This window comes from Anopheles darlingi, chromosome 2 (assembly GCF_943734745.1).
Source record: "Anopheles darlingi chromosome 2, idAnoDarlMG_H_01, whole genome shotgun sequence".
Classification (NCBI taxonomy): Eukaryota; Metazoa; Arthropoda; class Insecta; order Diptera; family Culicidae; genus Anopheles; species Anopheles darlingi.
Window position 1 is genome coordinate 85,964,402 of NC_064874.1, and position 12,500 is coordinate 85,976,901.

Consider the following 12,500-nt stretch of genomic DNA (forward strand, 5'->3'; position numbering starts at 1 on the left):
TCTTCCCGTGTATCTGTGGTGACATGGTTCCAACTTTGCACTACAACGGAGAAAGAGAATCGGTTGGTTAGAGCGTATGATCGAAGGATTTCCAGTAGCAGTTTGCACACTTACCTGTAGTAGACCTCCGCCCTGTTCCGGTGACATACATCCGTGGCTATACTCGGCGACATACTGTTTCGTTTCCTCATCCAGCACTTCCTCTACCGAAGCGAAGCAAGATCCTCCCGGTCGCGTTTCGCATGTTCCATTCTGCATATTCCCTGGACAGTGACCCTCGCAGTAGCATTGTAGCGTGCGTGCTGTAGTGGAAGAAATGAAAACACGGAAAAGAAAAAAAACAATTAAATTGATGTTTCAGCATTAAAGATCAGAGAAGGAGGAATCGGAATCACCAATATCGATCTTTAATCAATAAGGGCAGCTATCGTATCGGCAGTTCGTGAATCCATTTTATCGCTCCATATCACCACCACAGAGCCGTCGTCTTGGATAGGAGTTGGTAAATGAGTTTTTGATCCAGCATAATTGCCCAAAAATCGTTTTAAATTACTTCTTTCATCTTGTGAGGGTGTAGATAAGAGCAAGTACGTGATAGTGAACTGACTGTAACACGACACGGACAAATGGAGTCGGCCGCGGAGATCGTGGTCGTGCGAAACTCCTCGAAACTACGCGCTCATGCCGCCATTACTCCATTATCTCCCCATTTTGACATTGGCATGATTTATCGATTAAAGATAGGAGTTAAGGCTGCAGAATACGGACGGGACGGTCGTATTTCGCGTGAAGAAAACACGTAAACATATTAAGCAACCGGCAGGTAAATACACCCAAAAACGACGACAAACGGTTGGGTCAACAAACAGGGATTAACACGGCCAGGAAAGTGACGCAAAACGAAGGAGAGTGTCCGAAAGCAAAAGATCACCCTCCGGAGCACGTCAAGCGAACCTCGCGTGAGTCGAAGATTGTCTCCCGAACCGTGAACCTCCCTCTCCACGTGACGATCACGAATTCAAATTAATGTCTTCGAGCGCTTGATAACACGTTGAAGACGCCACCAGGCACACGTAGCCACCAAACAAAACAAGCCCTCGTGTCGCGTCCCTTCCCATTACTGGCCTTTTCCAATCCGTTCCGCAAGTTCATTACCGATGAGTTTGGAGGACATTAAGATAAGCTTTATCCGTTATCATCATCCCCGGGCAGCCCGGTTACAGCCGCAGCAGCAGCACCAGCAGCAGCAGCAACGGCAACAGCAGTGACACAGGCACTGATAAGGAGCAAAGACAACATCAGCCCCCGTCACCTTGCGCCAGCGTGACAAACAGGATGCAACGCAGATACACACAAGCAGGCGGTGTGGTGTGCAGCACTCACCGATGCACCACGTAGCCAGCAACCATGCCGAGCAGACTGGCAAATATTATCGAGAGAAAACAAAACAAGCAAAAGAGACACTTGCTTGTTCGTGCTTACGCTCAGGTGTCCGAAAATTGTCCGGCCCAGCCAACAAATGCTGGGGTAGCACCCCCCCCTTGGGCCACACTCGTCGACATCGTGATCGCAACTGATAGGAGGCAGTGCAACGGTGCCGCAGTGCTTGGTGCAATGCAAATCGTCACACTCGGGCGACCTCATTCCGTTGCAGGGATGACACTTTGTACTAGAGATTACAGCAGGCAGGGGCAGACATAGAGAGGACATTAATTTTAATCACCAAAGGTTCAAGTTACATGCGCCCATCCGTGTTCTAGTTTCGTTATCCTCGGCAGCAAAGCAGATGGGACCAGGACAAGGTGGTAGCTGAAACAGAATACAGCAGCAGCGGACATTGGAGTAACGGCTAACTTGATTGTCAGCCGTCAGCCCATGCAGAAGGAATCGCTTACTTGGATGGATGGATGCAGCTGCACCACAAATCACGAGTTACGTATGGTTCATCCCTCCGACCATCCAAAATCCTTCCATCCCGTACCACCATCCTTGGTGCCATCGAGGTGTACGAAAACCTTTTATCTCCCGGGGACATGTGCATGGCAGATCGTGGTTTAGGACTTTTTACCCCTTGCTCTTTTCCCGACTACATGTGACCGTAGGTACGAAACCATCGATCACCTGGCGACTTATGTGCGCGACGCTTGACGCCGGGCACCGAGCAACAGACAGAATCTGCCGGAAGAGACGACGACCGGCCCTCGGTGTGGCTGTCTCCAAACACCACACCCGTACCCAAAATCCCGAACGGCGTCAGTTCAGATTGGCATCCCCTTGGCGGCACTGGGCATAGGGATCACACACAACACACACACACACATACATCTTTTTTTCTGCGCGACCATATCGCATCCGCATATTTATGGACCAATCCATCTACTCCACCAAAAATTCAATCGATCAATCAATCTGGTCCTGGGACGAATTCACACACCACACACCGTGACCGTCGTGTCACAATCGTGCCACTGTGCTTAAGGTTCTCGTCTCGCCATAGTTTCCCCTCATCTCTTTCTGTTTGATAAGTTACCTCTTTTCCGTCTCGAGGCGAACGATAATGCTGTTGGAATCTTTTTGGCCATTCGCAAACCGTTGGACCGCCTTTGCGGGTACCCGCTTGTGCTTTCGGGTAAGTTGACATCTTCGCTATGGCGGCCCTGTATTAAGCCCCCGGCGGGTGATTTACGGCCACTAGAAAAGGTTGTCATCAGGCGGTCGCGCCAACAAACGGTGCTCACGGCAATAAACATTTTAAACGAAGGCATTAGACGCGAAACCGCGCCATCAGGACGCGGGCAGCGAGGGAAGTGTTGCAGGAGAGGAGGAAAGAGGCAGAGAGCCACAGCACGAGAATGGTTTCACACAACACTTCGCAGCGTGAGTGTGAGTGTGTGACAAGTGATAAGTTTATCAGTTTGATGGTTTGTTAACAAATTGTGGAACGCTCGCAACATGCACACAGACACGCCTATATGTCGCACACCTGGAAGGGGCCGGGTTTCTGTGGTTTGTGGCCGTATCAGCAGCTAGAGCACCTAGAAGACCTTTCGAAGACTCGACCTCCTGCTCCTTCTCCTTTTCCTTCGATGCTTCACAACACTGATAACGAGGCATCATCGGGTACACCGGGACAGAACACGATTATATAAAACGATAATGAACTTCTCGCTCGAAAGCAAACGAGGACCCGATCGAGAGAGAGAGAGAGTTGGCAGTTCTGGGGCCGCGGGAATTGGCCACCGAACGACCGTATCGATTATTCTCCAGCTCAACGGATGATGACGCCAATGGGAAGTTTAGGCCCCGGGGTTTGTGTGTTCTGGATTGCCTCACTGGCACATTCCACACCACCATAGGCCCGGGGGACGGACGGAGACTGTGTTTCCGTTTTCCCAAATCCAGCACCCACCACTGGCAGCAGCAGCAGCAGCAGCATTCAGCAGCATAAAAGTTACCTCATCTCGCTCGAGAGGAAAACCCCGTGTTCTACATCACCGAGGGGAAGGGTGTGTGTGTGTGTGTGTACCAGGCAGGAAGCGTGGAAGAAGATAAACAAAAAATATTATTTATATATTCCCTCCCACCACCGCCGCACCGCTTCTTTTCAAACTCTTTTACCCCCCCCCCCCCCTGCCATCCAGCCAGCAGCCACGAATGCCACAAAAACAGACAAACTGCACCACCAACGTGTGTGTACACACAGACCCAAATGCGTCGCTAGATCTGCTCGTTGAGAGCTGGCCTAGTGCCTAGGCGATGTCCGCAGGGAAGGCAAGGGCAAGGGTAAAGGCAAGGCAGAGGAGCAGCGTTTGCTGCTTCCCAAACAAACACACTGATCATCATCAGCGTCATGTCCACGGGGAGGCAACATATAGCGCATCAGCCAGCAGAGAGTCGGGCAGAGCATATTTTACTGGATGAAAAACAAAAATATGAAAGTTTCAATTGCTTTTTCTTGGTGCCCTTTTTTGGCGAAACCACAGTTTTGGCCTTAGAAGGAGGAGCTAGAACCCGTTAGAAGATGAGGTTTTGAGGCACACGCACTCCCATGTACCGATAACAACCTAGGCAACATCACACACGCATGCTACACCCCAACAACACGTCACTTTGGCGCGCTGGGAAACTTGCCTCGCTGGATCGACAGATCGGTCGGACCGGAGCGCGTGTGAGAATGTTTTTTGTTTGTTTGTCCGACTCGACGAACAACTTGCTAATTGTTTTGATAATCAACCTGAACTGTGACGCTGATAGCTGATGGCTGTTGATGCTACTGCTGCTGCTGCTGCTGCTGCTGCTGCTGATGCTAGTGATCAGTGATTGATCGCAAGATGATCGCTAGCTGCCTCTCTCGTTTAATCGAGCAGCAGCAGCAGCAGCAGCAGCAGGAAGTTATGTCATTTCATCAATCGACAACAGTACACCATTATCACAACACAAACCGCACAAATGTGTGGCAAGCATAACAATCTTATCAGAAACTATGCGCATGTTCAGTCGACTGATTTTGAATGGATGGCTCACCATGTGATTGTGTTGGTATCAGCATCCATGCCATTGATGAGCTGACATGCATGAGCTTCCAACCAAGGCAACAGGGAAAGCAATAAAAAACAGGATTCTATTGTTTGCGTTTGCGACCAGAAACACATACACACGTGCACCCTAGGAACACCGCTGGCTTAATGACAAACTTCTAGCACTCGCGCACGATCGCACGATCACCTTTTGCTAAATGGTTGCTTGGGAGAGAGGAAACCTTATCTATCATAAATTATTCCTCCATTCCTATCCCAAGATCCGGATCCGGACGCGTCCGCCAGGGAACATTATGCTGGTGGCGCGAGCAGGCCCTAAGCAAAATATGATCGTACGGTCAGTCGATCGTCACAATTTGCATAACAAAACACACAGACAGACATACAGACAGACAGAGAGACAGACAGTCACACATCGGCATCGAGAGTTCGACATGATCTTGTACAACTCCGTTCGCCATCCTCCGTTCGTCCGTCTATCATCCCTTTTGCTCTGCTTCCTCCCCTCCCTTCCCACGACTCGACGAACACCATTAACAGCATCTTTAACAGCAGCAGCATCGTTTGAACTCTCTGGTGTGTCTGCTTGGACCAGAACCAAAACCAATGTCTTGGGGTGTTCTCTGTGCTGTGTATTCGCGCCTCTCTCTCTCTCTCTCTCTCTCTCTCTCTCTCTCTCTCTCTCTCTCTTATTCTTTTCCTATCTGTATGAATCTCACGGATGTTCTAACGAAGCGTCGCGCACACCATTCACCAGTTTCTCTTGACACGATGATGATGCGTCAAGTTCTTGACGGAGGAGTTCGGGGAATAGTTCTGATATCGGCTCCGTCTGCTCTATCACTCCGGCCGGAGCGAGTGTCGCACACAATGACGCACATTGTTAACGGATGCGGGGTTCTCGCGGACATAGCTTTCTGCGGGAAAATATGAGCTGCCACCCGCATGAGCTGTTCCGTGTGTATATCCTGTTGGGCACCACCTCCTGGGGTGATTTGTTGTGCCATTTATTTTCCCCGCGGACCGGTGCTACATTGTGTCACTTTGTCTGTTGTATGACGGTGAGGCTGTGGAGGGGGCAGGGTAGAATGGCAGGAAGGCATACAGACGACAGCATCACCAATCGGAGAGCAGCGCAAAATGAAGCTTCTATTAATATCCTGACTATGCTAAGCTTCACCTTCAAAAGCCGAAGGAGCACTCCACAACGGCGCAATCCGGTCTCCTCCTGAGCTACTGCAGCGCTCCATTACGAACAAATGGACCGTGGAGATTGCCAGTGGTGGTGGCACGCCCAGTGGCACTTCAATCCGACCACGGAAACACCCAATGCCAGGAGAAGAGAAGAGACAACAGCATGATGGACGGCCGAATGGTTCTCTGGAAGACATTTGTTTTGAACCAACCACACCTACGCACCCAGGCCACACACAGGCGAGGTAGCGATCAATATTTGCAACGGAATTGTCATCGCCCCCCGTTTTGTTGATGATCGATGGGGATTGATGGAATGGTTGGTGTGATAAAGTGAGGGAGGAGACTGATTGAAGCGATAAAGTATGTTGCATTAAGAACTCCACTCGTAGGTGCTTTTCTAATATTCTACCCCCAAAGAGATAGAGAGCGAGAGCTAGCGGCCATGTTTTTAGGCACATCTGGGTTTCTTCGAAAACAACAAAACATCACAAAACATGTTGCTGCATTCGAAGATACCATCGAACGATTGGTGTTGGTGGCATGGAAACAGAAGAAGCAATAGGGAACCGGAGAGACGATCCCCTGTGGTGCCGGAACAACATGCAGTGCAGCAGCAGCAGCACCAGTCAGGAGACGGGTACATCCGTCAAAAAGTGGAAACTTTTCGATCAATCATCATCAAGCAGTGGGAGGCGAGCGAAGGGTGTGTGTGTGTCTGTGGAAGAAGAAAATGCGGGATGCATCTCTCTAGTTTCGGGCCTTCGTGTGGAGTGTGAAGACTCGCAACCCCCCCGCGGGGTGAGACAACACAGTCACAGTGTCAGTGTCCCACCACCACCACCACCACCACCACCACCACCACCACCACCACCATCATCATCACCGCATCATGATCTTAAAATCAATCTCAAGCACTGGACTGGGGATCGTCTTCCTCTCCCTCTATAATCCTAGCTATCTACATATCGCTCGCTTCTGTTGTGGCCTTCGATCGAGTGATTGAATCGAAATCGGACCGCTTGCACATTTGCATATTCATCAAGTGATCCACCCTCTCTGGGGGTCGATTCTCTGACTCATCGCCACCGATCCCTCGACGGTCGATATGATTCCGGAAACTACTCCAACGCCCATGAGTGGCGGATGCGTCATCCAAGCGGGCCAAAGAGAAAAAAAAAACAAGTTTCCAGATTAAACGACATCCGCTCATCTCCATCTCTCATCAAAAGGAAGATTCCAGAAGGCCCCGGACACCCGAATGCGATTGTTTTCGGACGTTGCACTTCGAAAGGGATTCAGCAGCAGCAGCAGCAGCATTGGTAGCAGTGCCGCCCTCACAACGGTCGGTGGTATGCTGACGCACGCACGCAAGCCAACGAGGTCCACACTAATGTAGTTAACTAAATCCAATTTGTCCTCGCAATCGTACGTAGCGCAGAGACTACTGCATCCGCATCATGCAATGCATCCGCTTGTTAGTGCGACGACACCGACAATGGTACACCAGGGCCAGTGCCAGTGCCAGTGCCGGTGCCATATCCGATAGTGGCCAACCGGGAACCGGGAAGATTACACCGGGACCCCTTGGCCACCGCACTTCGGGTAGTCCAGAGCTTGTGTCAGTTTGTTGACGTCAATCACATATTGGCTCAACAACAAGCCAGCTTCAGGGGGCGAGTGACGCTCTCGTTCATAGTTGAGGCTCGGCCAAAACGGTTTGTTGTTGCGGAGGGAGGGCAGGCAGCTGAATATTTCAATTTGTTCGTGATAAACAAACGGAAACTACGGAGTACATCTGAACACAATTGAAACTCCAGAAGCGTCCAACGGTTCCCGTCTGTTGGCTCACGTGTGTGCGCTGCGCTGCTAGCATATTAAATGGGAAGATGCTGCGTAATGCTGCGTAGAGAGAGATAGAGGAGAGCACAGAAAGAGAGAGAGGGCGAAAGCCAATGCGTTTGTGTAAACTAGAGCTCGAAACATTAAATCATAACAATCCATCGTCTTCGCTAGCGCAGCGAAGGAAACGGATGTGCGTGTCTTCTTGCAGGCCAGCGCGCAGATACATCATTGCTGTGTGTGACGACCACCACCGTCGGGGTCGAAATGATGGCCTGGTAAGTTTGCTGATTGATGCTTCCGTTTGAAGCGAGAATGAACGGATGTTCATGCCGGTGATTAGTGAGTGATAAATCAAAACCATATGGTACTACGGTGGTGGGGTGGTGTGTGCCGTAAGGTCCGGAAACACATGCTCAACAACTCGATCAGAAGGTGCACCCGCACGGTGTGGTGCTGGTGGTGATCGATCGTTGTGGCCATTACAGACACCACTCTGGATTCTGATCACTGGCTGACGAGGTGATCCCAACTGCCAACCATATGATTCGCATATGATCTCATTCAATAACGGGGATTCCGTGTGGTGGCGGGGGAGTTCCATTTTGCTCAAGCCAATTTGGCACGCCTACACGCCACTTGGGACCTCCACACCAACCAACCGATCTCGGTTGGCGGCGGAACCGATCTCTGATCGATCGTCGATCCCACCGCTACACGCGAACCGGCCGATCGGTGATGGCAGGCGGTATGTGGAACCGGGAAACGAAGATAATTTGAATAAACCATTTTCTATCGACTCCACACACGCACGCACGCACGCGCGCGCGCGCGATCCAATACTCTCGGCTGGCCACATACGGTGCGCTGCTACTCGAAATCGATCATCAGGAGAGGGGTTCCACCACATACACCCACCCCTCCGTTGGGGCTAGCCACCCTCGCCCTCGACATTTGTGCGTTTATGTAGCGCAGCATTATGATAATTGTTCTCCCGTGTAAAGTACTTCCTGCATCTCTCTGCCCTGCACTCGGGAGTAAATTATGGTAATCTACCCAGGGGTGTGGTGCTCTATGGAGCGCGCGCATGCTGGGCGCGTGTGCTGTACGCCAATTTCCGCTCTACCCTCGCCCTCCTTCTCTCTCTCTCTCTCTCTCTCTCTCTGTAATGGAACCTTTTGCTCGCGCTTTTCGGGTGTGTACCGACCGATCGTAGCAGAGAGTTGAAGTTTCGAATGTTCGCTTTGCTTGCAGGCCTTAAAGCGAAGGCACACGCAGCACAAGCAGCACCGGAAAAAGGGGACGATTATTCCTCCTAGCAAAGCCCGGGTCGTGAATACCTGAAGTCAACAAACATTCCAGTTCACCGACGAGACCATTCTATGAAGGTGATAAATGGGAGCATAATGTAGCAACCAACAATAGAGAGGAGCTCGGTGAGCAAGGCAGCAAACAGGAAACTGAACTGAAATGCTTTGCGTCAATGTTTGAGGTGAACAACGCGCAATGATCTTATTTTCCGATGGATGAATTCCTTCTTTATGTCACTGCTGCGCTGCTAACGCGCACCGTAAACAGAACCGTGAAAAGGAGGTGTGTTGATTTGAGCATAACAATTAATGCCCTGCTCCGATCAATATGGTCCTTTGGTTGGTTCGTTGAGCATCTTCATTAGCCGGCTATCGTTTCTCAATTCTCACTCCAACTCCACGGACGAATCAACACCCCATAATGGCCGCCTCTGGTTTCCTGGTACCTTTTGGTTGGCTGAGAGAACTACTCTGGTTCTCTGTTAGTTTCGAGCTGGCCGTCTACAATAGAGCAAAAGTAACACCTTCTCTACAGCCCCCGCCCACTACCCCCAACCCCAGGAAACCGGTCCGACAGATGAGAAATCGGCACCACAGGGGGTGGCGAGCGAGAAGTGAGTGGATTGTTGGATCGCGGGTCCGAGTTATCGGAAATATGTTGCGAATGTACTACTACCGACCGACCGACCGACCGACCGACCAGGGCCTGTTCATCGGGCAGCCGCCAGCCGCAGGCTACCGAACTCATAAATTTCAATCAATATCCAGCCACCGGGGCCAGGACACAACACACCGGTCGCCAGAGGTCTCCCCCGCCGTGAAACGGCCTCGTAACGGCCGGAACAAAACAGACGGGACTCGAGCCACACACACACACACACACACACACGCGTACACACAATTGGTGCCAATTAATCATTTCGATCAACCGAAAATGAAAACTATAAATTATACGATCGAGAAAGGAGCGCCAAAAACACGGCGCTGGCCACAGCCTCCTAGGCCTAGAGAGCGAGAACCGAACCGGTTCGGAAGCGATCTCTGGACGAGGAGATCACTAAGCCATTTTATCGCCCTCTTTGATTCATAAGAGCCGTTAGCGCGCACCTTCGCGTCACACCAAGGAGTGGAGGATGGGGGAGGCGTGACAACCGAAGGTTATTACAAACAACGATTCGTGTAATGACGCCTGATCGACGACTTCTGTTGCTGTGTTGTTAGAGGTGGTTTCGAATGGATTCGCTACACAGAGCATGTACACGCTACGAGAACGCACCAGAATTCCTCAGGAACCATCAGGAAGTGAATCATTCAACCATGGAGCGTAAACCACCGCGTGGAGGCGGCCACCGGTGATCGTCGTCATGATCGTGAATCGCTGGCGAGCGTGTGCGCGAACGCGTGTGTTGATCGCGGAAAAGCGATGCTGTTCGCGCCCATACTGCAGCGCGCGATTATTATTGACTACCGTGTGCCACCACCCCCACAACCACACGCACCATCTGGCATCCTAGCGAGTGAGGTGGGGTGGGGGCGAGCGAATGAACGAGCTAAAAGCCCCCATTCGCTGCCGCCCCGGCACCACCAACACCAGCAATCAACGGTAGCAGAAACTCCACCAAATGAGCCAATTGATTATAATCTGTACAGTCGACCGTGCCAGCCAGCCAGCCAGCACGCCATTCGCGGGTTCGGTTGCCTCTGCGCGCGCGTGTGTGTGTGTGTGTGTCTGTCTCTATGCGAACGATCGATCGCGAGTGGCTGCGTGTAGCGATCGCGAGATCGCGCTCGCAGCTACTTCTCAACGAAAACTCCAAGCGAAGAGAAAGAACCAAGAACCCGTTCCAGCAGCGGGCCATTCGCGGGGCGGCTCTACCTCTATAGGAGGATACCGCGTAGCCACGTGTTAGAGAGAAGGCAAAAGCGGAGTAGAAAGAAGGAGAACCACCGCCTCGCGGAGATCGCAGCATCATCATCACCATCATCATCATCATGGATGGATTTCTCTTCCCGTCCCTCTTTCGCACAGTGCAGTGAGATGCCAAAGGAGCAGCTGGCACATATACAGGCGAACTGGTCAAAGAAAACAAAACACACAACTACACAACACGCGGCCGACCAGCACGCTATCAAGGCGACCTTCTCAACGTATAATGATGATGACGGCAGCCAGCCACAGCATCAACCCATATGTTTATAATCGTCTAACGAAGCAGCAGCAGCAGTAGCGACGCCCCAATTCTTCCTTCCACTTACTGCTGCTCCGCCGGGCTGAACCTCTCGGTGCTTCCACTCGCGATCGCTCGCTTTTGTTGATCTTCTCGATCGCTCTGCGAGCTGGCAAGCAGCGCGCGTGCAGCAGTCGGGCACACGCGGCAACAAACAGCGTTCCGCCCGGTCACAGCTCACTGCCCACAACCTAGAAGGATCGCGTTCGCGTAGTTTGATTCGTCGTTTGCTGTTTTGTTTCTCCCGTTTGTTTCGCACCGAACAACCGCGATCACCGATCGCGCCCCATAAACTAGAATGTAGTCAATTGTGCACAAGGCATCATCATAACGGATCCTCTTCTCGGTAGTGGCTCAACTTTTCCGTCACCGGTTACATCAGCTGCATTTTGTCAGCATTAAAAGAAGGAATTCAACTGGGGAAGTGATCCTCGTGAAGATCACACGCCACGGGAACACACCATCATCGCAGCGCAGCGCGTAACGGATGAAGCTCGTCACGCAATGAACGATGCGAATTATTCCATTTAACAATGGTCGCTAATAACGCGAAGTTGGCCCGGGCCCTTTACCGAATTGTCAACGTCCGAAAGTAACACTCCTCCTCACACCCGAGCTGTGAGAGAGTGGTGCCGGATCCGGAGTGATAACCAGACCTTGAAGGGGGGAGGGACAGGAATTTCCAAATTCGCTTATCTTCGGTAACCAATATTTGGGAGCCTCGTTCGCCGTTCCAGCGCTGCTTCGGCCAATATAGGCCAACCAGATGGTAGGGGAGAGGCTCGTTTCGATCTCCATCCGCGAAGTATTCGAGTGATCCAATCCGGGGAAACGGTCAGCATAATAAAATGCTAAAACGCTCGCTTCGTTCAGCTGGGTACAACCTGAGGGCACAAGCGGACAAAGGCGGATCTATAGTCGTTGCTCGGGTTTTATCACTTTATGAGTTCAGAGTAATCTACCGGTCGTAGCTATTTATGAGACAGCGTTGATGAAACGCGTACGTCTTTAAGCCCCTCCGGTTCTGTCGGTCTAGGGAAGGAGAGTAGCCACGCGAGTCGCGTGTGTGTGTCGTGCCACTTCAGCTGCCGTTGCCTGTAGACTAGTGGTTAGCTAGCCAGCTGGCTCTACCATCCAAACGATCGACCATCATCATCAATCGGGGGACGATAGAACCATTTGCCTAATTTTGTTGATCTCGAAAAACAATGCGACCAAAAGGCGCTAGCTATTCGTCGTCGCCAACAGCAGCTACAAGAAAAGGGATTTCCTGCTCTTCAAGTATGCCGGGCTTTTAGTGGCCGAAGGACGATCACGATCGCGTCGCGGATTGATTTTTATGATTCTCCCGGGAAGGAAAGCAGAAAACCGGATGATCGCCAACAACG

General features: G+C 51.4%; 2 protein-coding genes across 3 annotated transcripts in view; one reads left to right on the forward strand and one right to left on the reverse strand.

Moving 5' to 3' along the window:
• LOC125951368 (V-type proton ATPase 21 kDa proteolipid subunit c'') overlaps positions 1 to 12,500 on the forward strand; it is a 99,118-nt gene that overhangs the window by 78,349 nt on the left and 8,269 nt on the right. The gene's annotated exons all lie outside the window — the stretch shown is intronic.
• The window catches only part of LOC125951347 (bone morphogenetic protein receptor type-1B), a 100,609-nt gene that overhangs the window by 2,406 nt on the left and 85,703 nt on the right, over positions 1 to 12,500 (reverse strand). For both annotated transcript variants that reach the window (XM_049680132.1, XM_049680133.1), the window contains 2 exons: positions 115 to 302; positions 1 to 40 (listed from right to left, as the gene is read on the reverse strand). The exon at positions 1 to 40 is cut by the window's left edge and continues 2,406 nt beyond it. In XM_049680132.1, coding sequence (XP_049536089.1) covers positions 1 to 40; positions 115 to 302 — 228 coding nt within the window. The remainder of the gene's footprint in view (positions 41 to 114; positions 303 to 12,500) is intronic.